The sequence below is a fragment of the Cydia splendana genome, chromosome 4, assembly GCF_910591565.1.
Source record: "Cydia splendana chromosome 4, ilCydSple1.2, whole genome shotgun sequence".
In the NCBI taxonomy this organism is placed as follows: Eukaryota; Metazoa; Arthropoda; class Insecta; order Lepidoptera; family Tortricidae; genus Cydia; species Cydia splendana.
Genome location: NC_085963.1, coordinates 1,005,929 through 1,028,624, shown reverse-complemented (window position 1 = coordinate 1,028,624; position 22,696 = coordinate 1,005,929). Strand labels below are relative to the sequence as shown.

General features: G+C 37.8%; 1 protein-coding gene across 1 annotated transcript in view; it reads left to right on the top strand.

The window, feature by feature from the left end:
* The window catches only part of LOC134789641 (ADP-ribosylation factor 6), a 79,872-nt gene that overhangs the window by 38,115 nt on the left and 19,061 nt on the right, over nt 1-22,696 (top strand). The window contains exon 3 of the mRNA XM_063760232.1: nt 20,515-20,620. Within this exon, the coding sequence (XP_063616302.1) occupies nt 20,539-20,620 (82 nt within the window). The 5' untranslated portion in view covers nt 20,515-20,538. The remainder of the gene's footprint in view (nt 1-20,514; nt 20,621-22,696) is intronic.

The following is a 22,696-nucleotide window of genomic DNA, read 5'->3' as shown; positions in this document are numbered from 1 at the left end:
GCTTTATCGGGATGGCAGATGCTACGTACTATTCGCTCCCGACCCGTGGTCCAACCGCTATGTATATTTGGATTGGCTTTTTCTACCACCAATTGTCATCTTGATTAGGCAAGCTTTTGTAAAACTTCGTGCGTTGATTATTCCTTCGTTGCATTTCCATAGCTGATGCAAAAAGCATCATTCATTTAAAGAGCTCTTCTTTAATCCTGTTTCATTTGGCGTATTGCAAGCAACATTTTTATTGGTAAGTAATGAAATGTTAAGAGCGCTATTACATTTCGGCGTTGAGCGAGTTTAGGTATTTTACGCGCTGCGGCAGGCCGTGCGAGCTCCGTACGCCGATCCCTTCTACCACACTCGCACTACAATGATGGATTAAACATTCTTGATCCTGCGCGAAGCATATTGAAATCAACCATAACAACACTAACTGTACTTAACTTTTAAAGTTCTAAAGCTGTTATTTGGTAAGTACGAAAATACTAAATGCAGTGCAAATGTACATAGGGGCTGTTCATAAATTACGTCATCTATTTTTGACGATTTTTGACCCCCCCCCACCCCTCAAATCATCCAAAAATCAAGCTTCGGATGAATCTTTTTCCTCCTACGTCATGTTACCATCATCCGATGTCCAGACCCCCCCCCCACTCCTCCCATTTGAAACGACGTAATTTATGAATAGCCCCATACTCGTACTTATGAAGGTATATTACTCGAAAGAAATTATAGGTACCTACTCGCTTATTTACATGTTTCGTCATTGCATTTGGTACCTATAGGTTGTAAAGTTTGTATCAACGAGGGTTTAAAAACGAACTGGTACTGAGGATCTGATGATGATTAAGGTGGTCACGGATACCAATCAACCATGTAGTAACATGATTAGGCTCGTTTGATTCGTCTCAACAAGATCTTTGACACTGAAGATACACAGGGTCTGATGATGGAGCTGGAAGGTGGCCACGGGTACCAGTCTATCATGTAACTAAACAACTTCGTGTTTGGGCTCGTTTGATTCGTCTCAACAAGATCTTTGACACAAGACAGTACTCAGGGTCTGATGATGGAGCTGGAAGGTACCATTACCAATCAACCATGCAACTAAACAACATCGTGTTTAGGATCGTTTGATTCGTCTCAACAAGATCTTTGACACTAGGTGATACTCAGAGTCTGATGATGGAGCTGGAAGGTGGTCACCGGTACCAATCAACCATGCAACTAAACCACTTCGTGTTTAGGCTCGTTTTATTCGTTTCAACAAGATCTTTGACATAAGATAGTACTCAGGGTCTGATGTTGGAGCCGGAAGGTGGTCACCGGTACCAATCAACCATGCAACTAAACCATTTCGTGTTTAGGCACGTTTTATTCATCTCAACAAGATCTTTGACACAAGGTAGTACTCAGGGTCTGATGATGGAGCGCGAAGGTGGCGACGGGTACCTGTCAATCATCATCAGCTCCATCATCAGACCCTGAGTAGTATCTTGTCTCAAACATCTTATTGCGAGGAATCAAACGAGCCCAAACACGAAGTGGTTCAGTTACATGGTAGACTGGTACCCGTGGCCACAGTCCAGCTCCATCATCAGACCCTGAGTACTAACTTGTGTCAAAGATCTTGTTGCGACGAATCGAACGAAGCCAAACACGAAGTGGTTTAGTTGCATGGTTGATTGGTACCGGTGACCACCTTCCGGATCCATCATCAGACCCTCAGTACTACCTTGTGTCAAAGATCTTGTTGCGACAAATCAAACGAGCCCAAACACGAAGTGGTTCAGTTACATGGTAGACTGGTACCCGTGGCCACAGTCCAGCTCCATCATCAGACCCTGAGTACTAACTTGTGTCAAAGATTTTGTTGCGACGAATCGAACGAAGCCAAACACGAAGTGGTTTAGTTGCATGGTTGATTGGTACCGGTCACCACCTTCCGGATCCATCATCAGACCCTCAGTACTACCTTGTGTCAAAGATCTTGTTGCGACAAATCAAACGAGCCCAAACACGAAGTGGTTCAGTTACATGGTAGACTGTTACCCGTGGCCACCTTCCAGCTCCATCATCAGATCCTGAGTACTATCTTGTGTCTAAGGTCTTGTTGAGACGAATCAAACGAGCCTAAACACGAAGTGGTGTAGTTGCATGGTTGATTGGTACCGGTGACCACCTTCCGGCTCCAACATCAGACCCTGAGTACTATCTTGTGTCAAAGATCTTATAGAAACGAATAAAACGAGCCTAAACACGAAGTGGTTTAGTCGCATGGTTGATTGGTACCGGTGACCACCTGCCGGCTCCATCATCAGACCCTGAGTACTATCTTGTGTCAAAGATCTTGTTGAGACGAATCAAACGAGCCTAAACACGAAGTGGTTTAGTTGCATGGTTGATTGGTACCGGTGACCACCTTCCGGCTCCATCATCAGACCCTGAGTATTATCTTGTGCCAAAGATCTTGTTGAGACGAATCAAACGAGCCCAAACACGAAGTGGTTTAGTTGCATGGTTGATTGGTACCGGTGACCACCTTCCGGCTCCATCATCAGACCCTGAGTACTATCTTAAGTCAAAGATCTTGTTGAGACGAATAAAACGAGCCTAAACACGAAGTGGTTTAGTTGCATTGTTGATTGGTACTGGTGACCACCTTCCGGCTCCATCATCAGACCCTGAGTACTATCTTAAGTCAAAGATCTTGTTGAGCCGAATCAAACGAGCCCAAACACGAAGTGGTTTAGTTGCATGGTTGATTGGTACCGGTGACCACCTTCCGGCTCCATCATCAGACCCTGAGTACTATCTTGTGTCAAAGATCTTGTTGAGATGAATAAAACGAGCCTAAACACGAAGTGGTTTAGTTGCATGGTTGATTGGTACCGGTGACCACCTTCCGGCTCCATCATCAGACCCTGAGTACTATCTTGAGTCAAATAAATACATATAGAATGTCAGGTCGTTTCAAATATTTTTAATCCTGTCCGGTAGTTTATTAAACTGTACCATTATAAATTATAATACTATAAAAACAGTGCTAGGATCAAAGTCTCTCGTTGCGGTTTACACGCACACAGTATAGCGTTTTACACGGCGCCCGCCGCACACAATGATAAAAAACCTCGTCGTCGCCGTTGAAAATGTGCGGAGTCGACCGACACACGTCCTGCCTCTACAAGCTCTGCCGCGGCACTGAGCTGGCGCAGCGCGCGTCATCGGTAATATAGAGTAGTTTTCAAAAAATTGCCAAAAAATTATAGTAGAATTTCATAAACACTAATGTATACCAACAGTATAAGCAAACGTTGCAGATTGCTTGAGTATGAAAATGACTTCGATATTAAGTAGATTTTCGTAGGAATTGACACTTGTTTCGGAGAGAAAATCGAGTTCGTTTTACTTTGATTTTCTCTTTCTCAAAGGTATGTAGGAAAAATATAGTTTGATATGCCTAAAGTACAGGGTATTAGTAATACAAAATAGCCAGGTTTAGCAGAGTAAAATTCTCAACATTTCCAAATAAGAGCTCGCCATTCAGTGCTTCACGGGGTTTTTCGGAAACGACCATCAGAAAAAAAATCATTACTAATTTAATAAGTCCTTTTTCTAATATTTACAACGATATTTATAAAGATAAGAAGACGCTTTTACTGGAACAAGTACTCATTGTTTCTAATAATGAGCGCAAAGTCCTGAATTTCGTCGACTAGTATCATCAATTTTGCATTATTTCGACTTTTCTTGTAAGAGCGCTCTTAATGGCTCCCAGAAGCTGAGCGTTAAGTGCACTGGTGGGAGCTGTAAAACATACATTTTCGATTGCTTTGGCTAACCATTTTACTTTACGCTTTAAATAATGGTCCGGTGTAAATTGATTCGTTTTAACTTTCGCATCTTAGTGTTAAGCAACTTAGATGAACTTACCTGGACCTTATGTAATTGCAATAAGGTTTAGATCAGGTTAACAGGTAGACGACACATAGGCAATATATTTTTATTATAATTAATATGAATATGATATTGAGGCATGATGCGTACTGGGAGTAAAGAAATACGTTTCGTTTCAGGTTTTTTTTTTTTAAATTTATGGGTTATATTTTGTTTGATCTCAAAGCTATAATATATTATAATATAACAAACTTACGAGAATCTAAAAACTACTTTGCGTAAATTGTTGCGGCGGTTTATACAAGGCGAGATATCGTACAAAGTATGTATTAATTACTAAAACTACTTAGTACGCTAAGATAAGCTAGATAAAAATACGTTAAAGGACTAGAATGACTAGGTGTGTTGAATGACTAACAAGCACTATGCTCAAAGGTCGGATTACTAACAACGATTGTTTTAACTACACGGGATTTATGATTAAGACTATGGTCTTTAATGTCAGAGACGTTGAGATAGCTAAAATAAAATAATAACACCGATTAAGTCCCGTTCTGTTAAAAATGTAATTGACGTCGAGAAACATTCTTGATTTTATTGCCAGAAAAAATATCCAGTTATAACCAATATTGCTTGAAACTTTATCCAAAAACCCCTCAATTCGTAGGAGTAGGTTTACGGAGACAGCGCGCCGTGAGTCGTGACACGAATAAATTCCTTAATCTGATTACGTAATGTACATCTGGGCTTCCTATTACGTGTGGAGTATTCCTATCGCTCTCCTAACACAGGCATATCTTCAGACTGGCCGATGTAAGGAGACCTCGTGGATCAGAACACTTAGGTATATACTAATTTACTACAGCTTCAACGCAACCCTGCTCTGTAAACTATTAATATGTCACAAATGGATAAAGGACAATATCTTGTTCTGGGTTCTAGGGTACCCCACCAATTAAATAACTGAACTATAAGCATATCCGATCGCGTTAAATATTTTTCACCATATCTTTTATTATTTTACACGCCTAACGATAATGTTTTTATAATATTGAACAGAAGTCTTTAAATTAGTACATAATAAAAAGGATAAACACTGAACCGCAGCACTACTTCAAGCAGCCCAAAATAGAGAAAGAGAAAAACAAAACAGATGGCATAGAATGAAAGAGGCCTGCACCCACCAGGTTGAGATTGTTGAGGAAGGTTAAGAAGTAGGGTAAAGAAAGAAAGGGGAAAGGGTAAGAAGAAGGTTAAGCAGTAAGATGTATAACAAAAATGCAATGCTAACTGCGTTATGCAATGAAACGTCCCTAATATATAGGTAATCATCGGTCTTTCAGCCTGAAAATATTAAAGATAATCAATTTTCCGCATTTTAAATACTGATTTAAATTTTCGTGATTTTTACTCATTATTATTCACATCGATGATGTTGATGTCAACTTTAGCCAGTCTTCTCCGATCCGAGACCACGGGGACAAAACTTCTGAGGTACATTAAATTTAAAACTTAATTTTACGCGTTTAAGTCCCGTCGTTTAATGCATTTAAAATTACTTTGAAACTGAGTTTGACTTTCTGAGCCTTAGGAATGTCTAGTGCAGGGGCGTGGGTAGCCTTGTGTCAATGTACGGAATTGCATACAATAGAATCATAAAGGCATTTTTACAGTCTTTATGTCTCATATTAAAGGAATGCTCTTGGACGGCCCATCAAGGTTATGGATCACGGAAATGTGATCTTGCGTATAAAAACACATTATCCCTTGTTTGTCCTGTCCTGTCTGTCAGGATATTTATAATTTATTAATACTACAAACATTTACGTGCTTCTATATAATAACGCGGCTGGTATGTGAAATACAGCGAAATACGTATATTTAGTAAAAAAAAGTATTAAAGTTGTACGAAACGAGACACAGATTTTTTATCGCTACTTATAAATCACTGTTTTACAAAAATGATGATTACCGTAAGTCAAATCTCATTTCAACTTTCGTTGTGCTTAGTTATTCGATACTTTCACTTTTCTTAAAAGTATCAGAGGAATATTGGAAAGCAAGGTTATTGGTAGAAAACCCGATGAAACCATAAAATAAATAAGTATATTTATACTCTCCACTGAGAAGAATCTAATGAGTAATGACATTTTAAAACGTCTCATCAAACAGAAGCAGTCTCGTCAATTTGTTTGACATTCGGAGAAAACTATACAGGTGCACTGTCTTTATTTATTACAGCCATAAAATACTCTCTTTTGTAACAGCTATACGTGAATTAAGCAATAAAAACAATACTTAGATAAATTCCCGTTTACACATGTAATCCCCTTCCCTTTGAACCACCCAACCATGTCCCCTAACTTATTGAAGCAACTTGTGTTACATTTCCAGAAATATTTACCCCAATCGCACCATCCGTACTGTTAACTGAACAATAAACCTTATTGCTAAGATATAAGAACTACCGATGGTCAGTCGTTAGTAGCGTCCCCTATCGGGACCTCGAATTCATTTATTTAGCCCTTAAATATGGGGTTTGAAATAGTTTTCACGGTCGATATTCAAGGCTACAAAACGGACAGGTAGAGTGTTAAAAAATGTAAAAATATCAATTTGACTGTGGGCGGGGTGTTCCACAGTTAGAATTGCAAATACGCACAGGTTTTACTACTTGCGTCTTGACAATCCGAAGTACCTACGCTAAAGACATATTCGGTTTATAGAAGCATCATCATCATCCTAGAAGCATTCTTCAGGTTAAAGTTATGGTAATGGTGTTAAATCGAAATATAATAAACACACTTCCTTACTAGGTAAATGATCCAGAATTTTATAAAATTCACCAACAGAAAATCGAATACACCTGCAGAAATCTGCCTGTCCAAAAAAGTACAGAAAGGTAACAAAATCTTAGCAAAACAGCACAAGTGTCACAAGTTGCATGTTATGCAATAATTAGCTGTTAATTAAATTTTAATCAAGTCTTTTTCTAATGGTTTTGATTTTTACCTGAAATTCTACAATCAGCGACCAATCTTTTGAAATTAATTCTGCACTTAGTTCCACCCCGCAATATCTAACTTCTTACAAGACTGTCATCATTAGTTCACTAACCGGACTAAAAATAGAGCAAAAACCGTTGTCTATCCGCAAAAACGCCGGTTTTCCTCTTGCAGTTTTTGCAAGTTACAGTTACGTAAGACTTCGTGAATGTTATCTTTGATGCATTGCATGGAAGCTAAATCTTCCGCCTGTCTTAATAAGTACGTGGAATTGTGAAAAACTAATAAGAAATGAATGTGAGAAATGAATGAGTTAAAGTTGAATGTACATTCATCGAAATTAATATAAAAGCTTTGATAGAAGTGTTTCTGGATAACGACAATAGATGGCAGATATATAACGTTACTCGCAAAATAAAAATACATACATAAGCCACCGTAGCGTTTAAACTACCATGGAGTGTCAATCGATTTGTTTTAATATGAGACAGGTGACATGTTTATGAGGTTTTTCAAACGTTTTATTAGTTTAACATTTACAAACTCATTTTATTTAAGGGCTTTGTTTTGCTCACACTTTAAATCGTCTAATACGATATCCCTCTTTATATTCGACCCAATGAAATTCCACCAGCAAACTACTTATGTCAACACGCGACTTCCTTACACATTCGATAATTTCTCCAACCTTCCCCTAGCCCTAATAAATCTCGGCCAGCTATCTGGGATGACAGTAGAAGGGACGAAACCATAAAAAATCGCCCTGTATGGCGTTAAACCATGCTTGATTTGGTGAGGGGGATTATACAATCTGTTTACGTAAGTTCTGCAAATTATTAAATAATCGCCATACAAGTCCAACGTGATGAGGCATTTTGACAGTGGTTTATACCTAGACTACTTAAAAACTGCAGAGATGTCGCGGTTACGTCGACGTAATCATAAATATTGTCACTCGCTCGCTTCCTCCCTTGGCGTCTGAATCAATAAGATAAGCGTTGAAATCAAAAGGTGCCATCGACATGGGCGATTTATAATTGCAACCTTATAGCAATGACGCCTCATTCACAACTGACTATATGTGTAACCTTTTGTTTGAAAACGACACTAATGGTGATGATACATGCTCTTGTAATCTTGATATTGACCTCGACATTCTTGATAGAGGAAACCGATCTATATGGAGATTTTATGAATGACTATATGTATAACAGAGAAACATGTTAGGCGTGATTAGTTCTCAATCGCATAGTAATCTGACTCTTGTCAGGAATTTTTCGTGACGCCAAATCCAGAGGTTTTGTAAAGTATGACAAGTAATCTATAGAGCATGACAAGTAAGAATGACCACTATGACAAGTACATATATTAATAACGCCGCATCCTAGATAAATGAACCTGATATACACAATGTTATTTTAACTTAGCTCCCTATTTTTATCCTTTTAATCTTTTTTTCGAGCATTGAACTTGTTCGAAAGATACATTTAGCTTGGTAATTCTGGTGTCAAATTACATCTAAAATTAGGAATTAAACACACCAATATCCTGCAGCTAATTGACACCACGTGTCCCTTTTCCGTTCGATTTGGACTGTCTTCGCTTGTTAGTATCATTCACGCCTTACTTTTATTGTCAAGGCCTAGCGTGCGTTTATAGTTTATTTCTCTTTGACATGCAAGTTCTAGTAGCACAATACAACCTAATACTTCTAATAATTTATTTTAATGCAGATTGGTTATGATGAAATAAACATCATCGAATGATGACGTTTTCATCATCATCGAATGAGGTCATCGAAGCCTGTTTTTCTCTTCAAATCAAAGCTGTAAAATAGACCTATATCAAATCTATTATAATAAATGACAATGCTTATAGTTACGTTAAGTAAATGTCCCAGTAAATGATAACCTAATTTGACTAACCAGTTTGACAATTCACCTCTCTTGATGTTAAGATAGAAGCAACTTTAAATCAAAACTTGACTTCAAACAATATTAAGCAAAGTTCTCCAAGACTAAACCTTTGATGAAATAAGGTCTTATCTAAACTAGCAATAAGGATGTATCTGAATCCAAGACCTGTCAAATAAAATAAGACCTTATCTTAAGGAAACAAAGTACAATCTTTATATGGTCGTAGGAAGGTAGGCTTGTTTTGTCAAACAGAAGTAAACTTTAGTCTTTAACATAAACAGAGCTTACTGTGTTATGCAAATGTTTTAGGTTACGATCGAGAATAAATTGAGAATCTTATTAGGGGTTTGAATAATTTAGCACTTAGTGCTAACAAATCATGTTTAATCTTCTTTTTAAACCTATTGAGTTTGTAGAAACAAGTTAGCCGTAGGGTACACTAAATGACTACGCTATTGTTATTGTTGCAATTTTTCAGATCTTTACTGCCCGATTCGAACTTTAAAATACGTCAATTAATAGATCTAGAAACGATATGGTAATATTAGCTGTCTCAGTGTCAAAAGTGACGTTTTTGTTTGAAGAAACGTCACATTTGACAGGGACATATCTAATCCATGGTATAATAATATACTCCGCCTGGTACTCCATTCCCGTCTTTTCTAGGTCACCTAACTGACACGGGCCTACGTCATCATGCGACAGCGCTATATGATAATATGCGATAGCGCTATATATAGCGGCCATGTTGTTGTGACGTAGGCCCGTGTCACTCTGGGAATGGAATACCATGTTTTATTAGACTATGATCTAATCCATATCGTTTCTAGTCTAGATCTATTAACTAACGTATCTTAAAGTTCGAATCGGGTCGTTTGCCTTATTTAAACGCTTTATGAAATAGTGAGTTTCCTACAAAAATTGGTATGTATATGTATATAAATCAATGATTTTCGCATCACCTATTCGGAAAAGAGCTTCATCACATCACCTCATCCTCATCATCGGATAAGGGCTTGTTCTTCCCTACTATGAGACAATAATGTTTACGAATGATACGTACCAGTCTCAGTACATCAACTCGCCCAACAAGATGCCGTTAGGCGGTCACAGGCCGCAGTTTTTTTCTCGCTAAGCAACTAAGTCGTTGACTGTGATTCGTGCCGGCTGGGCTTGATTTCACTTTGCGGTTTAGATACAAATGTGTTTCATCTAAAAATAGAAGAAAGGACTATGACAAGGTGAACAAGGTACTCATACAAAATCAGGTATCTATTTATCCAGACTGATCGTCCAACCTAAGTGAGAGGTTTGCTAGTCTTAGCCCAACGTCTATTGTTGGCTTTCTTCATGCGATTTGGCTCTTTTTATGTCGAAGTCTACGGCTATCGTCTATATATCTATCGTCTATAGTCTATCGGCATCTACGTTCTTCAGTAGATACTTTTTTGCTGATTGTTAATTGTACAACATTTCATCCTAAGGATATAAAAATATACATCCAAGGAACTGAAAAATTATTACTTCCAGCCGTAGTCTCCCCTCTCTACTCATATATTTTCCGCACGAAATTCAAATTCTTGTAATATGAATGATTAATAATACCAGACTGCCTGTTTATTGTAACCAATTATTATGCTCAACTATCATAGTCTACAGACAATTTATAAACGCATTTGGCACGCCGCTGCATTTCGTCGACGCATTGCCAACGTCTATACCCCCTTCTAAAAGACCCCATATCTTCCTACACAATCCCACCATCTTTATGCTACTCTTAAATGACCATTCTTAGATCGTATGCCTTTGGAATAAGGTTTAAGAATTGTTATAAGTACTTAAAGTTTACTAGGGTATAAGAAACAGTGCGTAGTCCTTTCTTCAAAAAGATCGTAAGTCTCGTTATCTTCCTACAGACTTCCGCCATTTTGTTAAATAATCTATGGTGCGTTGTAGCCATTGTGGCGCCGTAGTTTCTCATCTGCGGAGGGAATAGAACAAGCTATTTGCTGATTAAAACTTACTATTTTCCTTAGTCTAAGTTCCTTGGATTTTGAACTTGAATGGATATGCCATTATTTGTCATGAATGAGTTACACTGCATTTTATGCCTAACAATATTCCTGTTATTATAAACTAAGTAGGTTTGTTTTATCCTAATGGTTTTGAACCGATTGTCTTGGCGATTGACGCGCATCTCAAAGCATGAGCGATCTTCAAGATCGTATATAAGATCGAAACCTTCACAAGTTATTAAGTCTGAATCAGACTCGCGTACTGTAAAGTTCTGTAATCAATCGTTTTTTTTTTTTCATTAACTAGATGTGATGCGTCATGGAACCTATCCACTTATCCGCCGAAGCCTCTAGCGTGCATCTAGAATCAAGTCGAGATGAATGAGTTCTCGATTGGCTCCGATCCAAACGATCCAATATCCGTGGGCGGTACTAACGGCAAATTGACTGACCAGCGATGAACCTTAATATCTTGGTAATAACGTTTAGGAAATGTCAAATAACGGTATTGAAGATGCGTCGGAGGGTGCCTACGCAATACCTATCATTTACTGTCTATGAATATACTTGTTATAAGCTTAAAACCTACAACTTTACGAGGGTGGTGGGTGGTACTGGTAATTGACAGAGGATCTTTAAGAGTTGAGTATAATTATAATAGGCGGAGATTAAAATTCTAATCAAATTATTGCTGCTAAAATTAGATTAGTGTTTAAAATAAACGTTAGCTCAAACAAATGCCAAGAACCCAGGTATCATGAGTTGTTAGACCCTCAGTACTAAGAACTACTTACGACATACCGTACAAGTTGTGGTATGTATAGTCAGCCAAGAAAATGGTTTACCACTTTTCGACTCTATCATCTGATTGATAGAGTCGAAAAGTGGTAAACCACTTTCTTGGCTGACCGTACTTATGTTCACAATCCACCCTTTATACTTTTTGACTTATCTACTTCTAACTCTAAGACTAGTTAGCCGGGTCTTATCTATTTTTGGTCTGTGGCTGTTGTGCGGAAAAGATGGTAATTTGTACCGTTTCTCTAATTAGTACCTATATTCCTGAGCCTGTTAAGGGGGCACTTCCCACTCGTTGAGAATTGCTTGATTTCCTAGTGTTGCTCTCGATTTAAATCAGCATGAATTATTTTTATCTCTATCTATTTTTAATTTTCCGAGAAAGGGAAATGGCGTGGAAATGGTTGTCGCCCTGGGCGGTGACCTGACGGAAATAGAAGGGTGACCCCCGCTGGGGATCTCGCCCTATTACCAGTACTTGTACCGCGGAATACCGCCTTCGGCCATATTACAATGACGAAAAAAGGTACCAAGATCTTTTTGGCTTCATTTTGTGCGATACCTTGTTGACCGACGAGCGCGAAGCGTCTGCGGTTCAGCTTGGGCAAAAATGTTTTCGTAATATGTCAACTGTCCGGCTGTTCTCCTTAACAGGGCCTAATTCTCAGCCGATTCTCGTGAAATTTTGTGAGCAGTTTCTCAGGGTCTCGCCTTTGAAGTAGGTACTTGTAAAATACAAAGGCGTGCTTTTTCCTTTAAAATCTGTTCCAAGGGTTCTTAATAGATTTACAAACTTCAATACCTCACAGCTGATTTCATTCTCTCTCTCAGATCGTATGTAAAACAAATGCAGGTTTGAATATCACGCATGACGCTTGCGTTTCTTGAAGACTACCATTTCGAAACGCATCATTACCCCTAAAATGAATCACCTATAAGTAATCTCTGCGTGACTATAAATTAGTGTATTTTCAACGTTTTTGCCACTACCATTTGTAAAACCGTTGATAATTTACGTTTTTTTTTTATTGTTGGCGCTAAAACGCGAATAAACGCGCATCGTTTTCCCGACCATTTGACTCTTGCGATTTAGGTAGGTGAGAAAATCAAGCTGTTTATTTATTAGTTTATTACACGTGTCAAATCGCGTCTGTTCCGGACCAGGCATTATCAGCATTCTGAAATTACTTTTAATTGTTTATATTACCATTAAACCAACATCGTCGTGATTGATATTATATGAAGGTGTTATGGAATAGTATATTACATGCCTAACTAGCTATAAGGAAGCAATATCTCAGAGAGACCGACTTTCTTATTTACTGGCCTAGGTGAGTAGGTATACTATTTTTGTTTTCGATGGAGCCGGAAAGTGGCAACCTCGTTTAGCGCAGCGTGCCGAAAATTGACGCTTTCCGCACGGCGAACAGAAAATGTATTTCCTTCTGGTTTCATCCTTCGTTAATAGGTTATATGTTATATATAATAATATTCGCTAAGACTGCGACGACTTGTTATATCATAATATTCATAATCCTACTCTGAATTCAAAACACTAACACTTAAACAATGTACCTAACTTTATTATTCGAGTTGTCCTTAAGTCCTATAAGCCTAGTTAGAGTAGTTAGTGTTCAGAGTTCCGAACTTCGCTAGTCGTAACTGGTTAATGGTTTAGTAATTGTGACGGCAGACCAACGACAAAACGTCGTAGTATGTGTGGTTGTCAAGTGACGTTATGACGTTTTAACGTACAGTGACGTAGTAAAGGAGTTACGTCATCTGAGAACTCGGTATCATCGGTGCAGTGCGAGTTTATACTGAAAATGGGTAGTATTCTGTATGCATAGCGTTGACATTGTAAATGTACCTACGACTATTGTATTGGGTTATTAAGAAAACTCATTGAGATATTTAGTATTAAATGAACTTGTTTAACCGACTGCCCTCAAAGCAATTGGCCTTCAGGCGGCCATTTGCACCCGCCCAAGTACAGTAAATATACAAAAACAGAATGAGGAGCGGTGAGATTGTGGGTCTGGGTCAGTCAGACCCACAATCTGATTGTGGGTCAGAGAAGTGTTGTATCTTCAATGTTTTAATGTACACCCTTGCAAGGCTAAGTAGGTACCTATGAAAAAAGCTAATGCAGCGAGAACCCGTAAAAGAAAATTGTATACAAGACAATCATTTTTAACCCTCAAATGCAGAAATATACATTTAAAACATATTTACTTTGTAGAGTCTATTCGAAAAGAGAAGAGTCGTGGAATGTATGGGCCCCATACATTCCACGACTCTTCTCTTTTCGCACACAGACTCTAATTACCAAACATATAACGTTGCCTATGGCACAAATAGTAACAGACCTACATTGTTCGCTGCCGTTGTCTTCTTGAATCACGAGAAATAATTAACATGCCGAACTGAAATCAATAACTGAGCTATTTTCGGTCTTCGTTACGCACGATGCGTCAGATTACGTTAGCGAATATAACTGAATGAGGTGTTGAACAGACGTAAATCAGCTAATACACGATAGAGCACTAAGCACTGAGTGTTTTCATTGCGAAGCCATGCACCGAAATGCACGTGCGGAAACTGTTAAAATGAGACGAAATTGACATGTTGGAATTGGCTTCCTAATAGGGTCCATACCATATTGGGTTGCATACAAGTTTAAGTCATATCTTTGATGCGCATAACGACTTGTGTCATAATCATCATTGCGCATACAAATGAAAAGTCATATTATATTGTGTCATACATTTTTAGCCATAATATTTGATGACATACTCAGCAGGTGTCATATATTTTTTGTGCATATAGGTTTTGATTATAATGAATCAAATGTCATACCAGCTGAAAGCATATATATATCGATACTTATAATGTTTTTACGTATAACGTTTTGTAGCATAATAATTTTCAACCATAATGGTTTAAGGCATACTTAGTTATTGATAGCCTTAATCTCCGTCCAAACACTTAATTCGACGGAGCCCCGCTTACGCGGGGCTCCTATTTCTGCGTGGTTTGCCCTTCGGGCATCTAAAGAAACCTAACGAACCTAACCTACCTACTATTTGAATAAATCTATATCTATGATTAATTTCTTTTATAAGACCGTTTCTCCTAGTGGGGCTCCTTGGATCTCCTCTTTTATACGGTCTTTCTGTGGTTATGATTATGACTAAAGCAATATTTGCTTCATAGGTGGCTCACAACCATACATATTTATTATTCATGCTTTGTAACATTTATGAAAAAAACATATTATGACCACTAAAAATGTGACTTATTTTTTTGTCTATATTAATACTATGCACTGCAATACTTCGAACGAAAAACAATTATGGATATCAAGCAGATGACTTAAAATGTTATGCGCATTAAAGTAATGACTATAAAAAATATGTCATAACTCATTTATGACAAAAACCCAGTTATGCTCAGGAATAATTCTGACTAAAGATTTTTATAACTTACAATTTTATGCATAAAGTGTTATGACAATTAAAAATATGACAAAAGTTGTTATGCGACCAGAGGGAGTCAAGTTCGTCTTCTAGTTGGCTCAGTCAAATGCCTTTGATAAGTCGATTCTAAAAATTACCGATTCGAGCTTTGAGTAAAAAGCAGAACAAATGAATGAGTAGGACGCTGAGAACCTCGTTAACTATTCCACGTTCCGTTCCAAAATAGAGCGAGAAACATTTAAGATTCTTACTACTAACAGCACCTAACCATTGTTAGCCCTTATGTCTGCGCAATAAGGATTACAATTTGTCAGCTAATTAAGTAAAAGATCGATGTCAAATATCCGATACATTTGCGGTTATAAAACGGGGCTTTTACGGCGTGACGCGGGGCCATAAAAGGTGAAACGAGGTACTGGCGCCTTGAATTAGGTCGGATAAGGTTGACATGCTCTAATGAAAGCGAAGTATTAATACATACCTAAACCAGAAGTATTTATACATATACTCATAGGTATATGTATCTGGGTCTGTAGACCAGACAAAGGGCAAAAGGCAGTGCATATCTTTTCTCGGCAAATGAAATACTACGTAGGTAGGTACAAGTGGCGAAGCGTCATACATAGGCAGAGCCAACTTGTTTCACTGTTTTAAATCCCGAAAAATAGTTGTCTCAAATCAGGCAAATCGTATGAGTTATATGGACGTTCTGGCACTGGTAATTTCAATTTTAGCTTAGTTATTACTCTATTGAGAGCAATCTTCTAATAATCTAAAACAGCGGTCGGCATCAACGGGCCGCATGCGGCCCGCGAACCTCTCACTCGCGGCCCGCGAGCCCCCTTGGCTATGTTGTATGTAATATTGTCAAACAACAATGTCTGATAAAGTCACACATATGAACAAAAGTGCGGCCCGCGTCTACCTCCTTAACTACTATGTGGCCCTTGGCTGCTAAAAGGTTGCCGAGCGCTGATCTAAAACATCAATCAAAATACCTCAGGCATTTTCAAATTTGATTTTCATCCAAGAAATTCATCTCTCATCCTAAAGCAATCTTGCTTGAATGCCAGCTGTCTTAGTCCAACCAATTGAGTCGACTCCATGTATTACAGTTTTCCACTTGATAGTCTTCCGTCTATATTTAGACGAGTGCAGTATCTGGGTCGGCGATGACGAGTACTCCAGTCGACTAGGCGTGGGGAAATTGACTACTGCCAATTCAAAATCTTTTCCGATTTATTATACCTCGAATCTTGCGTCAAATTATGGTTGCTATGACAGTTCATTTCTACATGGAGTAACTGTCACGTAGGTAGTTTATAAGCATTTTTTGTATGCGTTTATAAGCATTTTTTGTATGCGTTTAAGTAATATTAAAAACACGGTGAAAACATCCTCAATTTTTTTTAATTAAGCCGAACCATTTGAGACCTGAGAGAGGAACTTGTATCAGTGTAATACAATCTTACAAAACGCTTTTAACCTAACTTACCGACTATAGGTATTATGACAGGGATAAAAATAAATAAATAAATTATTGATACTTAATAATTACATATTGAACTTATGGACCATACTTGTAGTACTGAACTATAGTTGTATGATGAATTATGATATTGAACTATAGCAGAATTTTCAAACGCAACGATTCCTCACTCGTTGATCGGACTAAAGGTAGGCGTGGATCGTGGGATGTTTAGACAATGGAGGATTTCCTTATTGGTAATTATTACTAGGTGTGACATAGTAATGTTGTCACTCGAGCTGTATTAAATATGCATTTAATATACCAATTGCGACAATGGGTAATACTGTTATCTTTTAAACCTTGTTTAAGGTAAATCATTTTATAAAGCATACTAGTATTTGCAGTAATCCACCCATCCACTAGCACAGGCTTCAGTATTTTTATTAGGCTGTCACTGCACACTATGTTTTTAAACGCTGGATTGGTTGGACAATTTTCTTTATGCTATGTTGTAAGATTGAATTAGTGAATATAATAAATAAAGAGCAAGTATGATTTCTAGTATGTAAGAATCTCGTTTCAATTCAATAACCTCAACTTTCATTCAATTCTTGGTGAGAAGATCAGATAGCATTGCCAGTAACTTTCATAATTTTTCATTTATTATTAGTCTAATAATTAGGCAGCTATCCCGACCCTTTGAAATTCACTAATATAAAATAGGATGGATTCCAACCATCCATCTCTTTGTTGAAAGTAATTAGATCTAAGAGAACCAGGCGTTGTATTTGATAATTATTATAATTATGACAAACCCCGAAACGCTCAACATTTTCGTAGGCGTGTGCTAAATATACCCTTGTTATTTGCTAATGAAAATGTAATTGGTTATTACGAACGAATAAACAACATGTATTTCTAGCTAATGAAAAACACACAGTCTACTTAATATCGTCTCTTTGAAGCAAATATTCCAATATTTTCCTTATATTTTTAGAAGGATACAATGCGGCCGCTTCTCCATACAAAGGTAGTCACCATTTTCCTCTGGTTATTGACATTATGGAAAATGTTTTAACATATTTTGATATATATTTAACCATAGCTATGTTTGACTTTTTTTAGATTTTTTTATTTGTTTAAAAATTAGGACAAACAGATTAAGTACCTATATACAAATTTTTAAATGCTCCCAACTCTTATAAATCTTATAATAATTAAATATTCGATAAAAAATCGAATATCCTTATATTCAATATATTTAATTATTATTTGTTTGTTAATAATTATTGTTTGTTTGTTGTATATGAACCACAGCTATGCCCTTGCATAGCTGTGGTTCATATACAACAAACTGTGTCAAAATATTAAATGATATGAATATCCAGAGAGGAAAATCAGGACTACGTTTGTATGAAAAGGCGATTTCGCGAGTCCGTGCTGTATCCTCTTAATCATTCTTAAGATCCGAAGAATCCCAAGATACTTCTCAAATGGGTCGACCGTGTCAATTGCCTTACGTCAATAAATTATACCAATAAGGATAACAACGTCGTATTTAAATACAATTCTCATATAAACTTACGACATTTTGTGTTTGAACGGTAGCATATTGGGCCAAGGCCTGTGAAATATGTTAACAGCTCCTAATATGAACACTTGCCATAAGTGATCTATTGGGGATAACGAAGTGTACTTTAGGTTGTGAATTGAAATGTGTGTTAGATAAATAATTTGAGACTTGTGGGAGTTTCACACCTTGATGTAAAATGGAACCATAATGTTTGCTTTGACTGTATTCTGTCCTACCGCTGGTGTACGACAGTTTTCATTCTTATTTGACCGAGCGAATCGACATATTACGGTCTACTTGAGACGAACTAAAATATTTGACTCTGTAGTGAGTACCTCTTATTTATTTCTAATATTTCCGCTGTCCTTTATGTCAAGTCGGAGAGAAGAGATGACTGGACGGGATAGTCTTATGGAATTTTATATAGGAGTAGGAGAGAAATCGTTGTAATTGTTTGTCCTTGTCATAATCTCTTTTGTCATTTCTGTTTACTACCAAAAACTCCTAAGTGACACGTCAAAACGGTAGACGTCTTGCTATTCCCCACCAAGCTTGGTGGGCAACAATGAACTCAATAAAATTACGTATTTTGTGTTTGATACATTGGCAGCAATGTTAAAACGTGTTTTGAATTTTCCTCTTTCTGTCCTTCTAGGGCGCACGCGTGTTTCGATTCGCAAGTATAGGTACTTTTTACTCTTTTAGTTACACGTGATATCAAAAGGTTACAGTCGTCCAATAACAGTGTGAAACCACGCAGCGTACAGCGTCATCTCATTACCAAGGCCTATAATATAGCGCTCAGTAGCAATAAACTAATAAACTATGCCTACACGTAACAAGGGCTCACAAAATGAGTTTTCCACGCGAGCCATCACTGTGAACTGTTGCAATCTCATCAACTCCCGACACGTGATGCAAATTAACCTGCACTTTCCGCCCAAGCGCATCCGATATTAGTTTCTCAATACTCGTAGCATGCTCCTTGATATAGTGGTATATTATGACCTGTATTCATCGTAATTTATGTAGGGTTTAAGGTTGAAACTCTAATAGACCGCGGGACAGGAGCAAATATCGTCACTATCGTCAGTCATCGCCTCCCCTTGATACTTCGTCAGATGATAGTTTAGATGCTACCGTGAATTAAAAAAAAACAGTATTTCCACCGCGATACCACCGGCTAGCCGACTGTTTTTTTAGTCAGTTGATCACATGAATATGTAAAAAAATAGTTTTTAGTCATCGCCTCCCGTTTGATACTTTGTCAGATGATAATTTAGATGTTATTTATAAAAAAAAATCGTCAGCCGGTTGTATAGCGGTGGAAAGACCGTCAGCTACTTGCATAAACATGTAAAAAATACTAATATGCTAAGCCCTTTTGCTATAAGGCTCCACTTGGCTGACGGTTTTTCGTGAATTCGTTGGGTTTCATTATAAAGCAGCATCAAAACCCAGGAGACATACTGACTTGCACGTTATTCCTAACTATGGCATTAGAAAGCACCTAGAAAATAAGTGGAAAGCGGCAAATCGATGGAAGCCGGGACCAAGTTTAACGAGATAAGTTGGAATTAGTCGGCCGGTTTAATGTACCTAATGATTGCCCGGACTCCCGAGACATTTACTTAATAGAATACAGAAAAAAATAAGTTTCTAAGTCAAGTTTTAAAAAATATTTCGGATTATGTTTGTTGCAAGATAAAAAAAAATATGATTGGTGCAACTGGACGTTACACCTAACGTATTAGATAGATGATATTTAAAAACGTCGGTTGTGCCACTACATGGGCGGATCAACTTTTTGACTGACACAAATCTGTCCACAACATTTAAACTTCGTTGTAAAAATGTACATTTAACTAATGGCTTTTCTGTTTCTGTTTAGGTATGATGTAGGTATGGTAAAATATTCAAGGCTCCAACTGTGAAACCTAATAAACGAAAACTATCTAGGTATATTAGAAGCACGATTTCTCGGTAACTCCGGAGACATTTTGAGTAACGTAAGGGACACTCAAAACTGTCGGTTTTAAAGTTGATTCGCCCACATAATTATAATAACTTAATAAGTAATACATCGTCTATGTAAATTGTAGTAGAGTCCGTCTTAAGCTAACTTTGCAAACCATTTAAAAAAAAACAAAGTGAGCCGTGTTATTATATAACGTCATATTTTCATAGAAATTTCACATAAGTACCTACATAGTGATGACATTTCCATACTTTGTCATTGCAAAACATCAATTCGCATAAATAAAAGTGCAAATAATAAATACCTATTTTTTTAATATCCAACCAACCAGCTTTTTGCAAATATACAAGTTTACTTATTAACGTTCACTTTTATCTAATTCCAGTTGAGCGGCTGAGGCGAACACAAGATGGGGAAGCTACTATCAAAGATCTTCGGCAACAAGGAGATGAGGATACTCATGCTGGGGCTCGACGCAGCGGGGAAGACTAGTATCCTTTACAGAAACTAACATATATACCCTTAAGGGGCCCACAGATTACCAGTTTGCCGGACGATATCAGCCTGTCAGTTGTTCGGAACTGACAGGCTGATATCGTCCGGCGAACTGCTAATCTGTGGGCCCTTTAAAACGAATCATAAAATGAACGCTCATCCACTAAGGTTTGCACTATAGCTGGTTTGTTAGTGCACGACACCTTGCATTTTGAGACTATGCGCCGAAACTTGGCACAGTTGATTCTTAGCTGGTCTTGAGCAGATACAGACTGGGAGCCGTCGAGAGCCAACTCTCATTTAGTGGGGGGGGGAGGGGGGGAGTTCGACGCTGCCGCGCTTCACTTGGAGCAACATTTCTCTAAAACTATTCCTATTAGGGCGTGTGATATATCATTTTCCGATAAATTAAGGATGAGGAATCTGTTTTTAGAACAAAAACAATGCACTTTCTAACAAAAAAAAACCGGCCAAGTGCGAGTCGGACTCGCGTTCCAAGGGTTCCGTATATTACACAATTTTTAACAATCAGTGCCGGATTAAGATATTTTGATGCCCTAAGCATTTCTAGGTGCCCCCTCTCCCTAGGGTCATCAAGATTACATTGATTTTTTGGTAAATTGAGAGAAGTTCATTGCCGCATTACAGCTGAGAATGGAAATCAGTCACATCATTTTATCACGAAAATTGACAGTGCCGCAGCAGTAATGTTGCAACAGAGTACCTAATGCTGTTGCAGTCGCCATCCGAATGTCACCTTTATCATAGCGTAGAAAGTAATAGAAAGGCGAGCGAAGCGAGCGCGGAAATTTTTCGATATAAAAACGCAATATGATAGACAGTTGTACATTTTTACTTTTAGTATGGAAATCAGTCCCATCATTTTATCACGGAAGTTGACAGTACTGCAGCAGTAACGTTGCAACAGAGTAATGTTGCTGCAGTCGCCACCCGAATGTTACCTTTATCATATATCCTTATAAAGTAATTGAAAACGCGAGCGAAGCGAGCGCGAAAATTTTTCGATATAAAAACGCAATTTTAGTTTTAGTCCCAACCAGGCGCGAATCCAGGATTTCAGGCGCGAATCCAGGATGAAACAGTTTTCTATCAGCCTAGCTTCGCATAGGGCTCGATATTTAAGGGTCTCAGCGAGGTTGTTTTCATGCATAAAATATGCAAGAAAGCAGAGAGCTTGGAATTGAATTGGCGAAGTGTGAGAAAGGCAGTAGGCCCAGCTGCGAAAGAGGAAAGCTTGGATTTGGATCCACGCCCAAGTGTAATTAAGGCAGAAGATCAACTTTGCCGTAAGGCAGACCGCCTCGCATAAGACCTAACGCCGAACCGCAAAAGAGTGGGTTGAAATCGAATCTATGCATGTAATCACGACTCTTCTACTGCTACGGATTGTTTCCCAAAGAATTACGCGCCATTATTTTTGCAAATTAGCTTTTGGACAGCTAAAAAAATCGTGTGGTAAAAACGATGTGTCTGTCCCTAATTTTAAAATTTGTTCACCTTTTTCAACCTGGCATTTTGGTGCCCTCCCTGAACGTGGTGCCGTAAGCACGTGCTTGTTTTGCTTATTGGTTACAAAGTCTTTATTAATTCAACCATTAAAGTCGACGAGTACAAAAAACTTTAAGCTAGCTCTCAATTTAACATTTTTTTTTAAACATTATTTTTAATTTGACCTTACAATTACTCGTAAGTAGGTAAGACCGTTAAATATTTAAAATGATTATCTTATCAGAAAATTATCACCAATTACTCTAAGAAAACTACTACTCTAAGTAATCCGGCACTGTTAACAATGTATTTTTTATGTGAAACGTGAGTGAAATCTCTTTAAAAAATCCGTAGGGGTCGGATTAAAAACTGTAATTAAGTCCGACTCACGCTTGACTGTACATTTCTAATAGGTTTTCCTGTCATCTATAGGTATAGACCTATTTTATGTATTTTTTTCAAAATTTTAGACCTAGTAGTTTCGGAGATAAGGGGGGGGGAATGGTCATTTTTTGCTTATTTTCTTGAATAACTTCTAAACTGTTGATTCGAAAATTATAAAA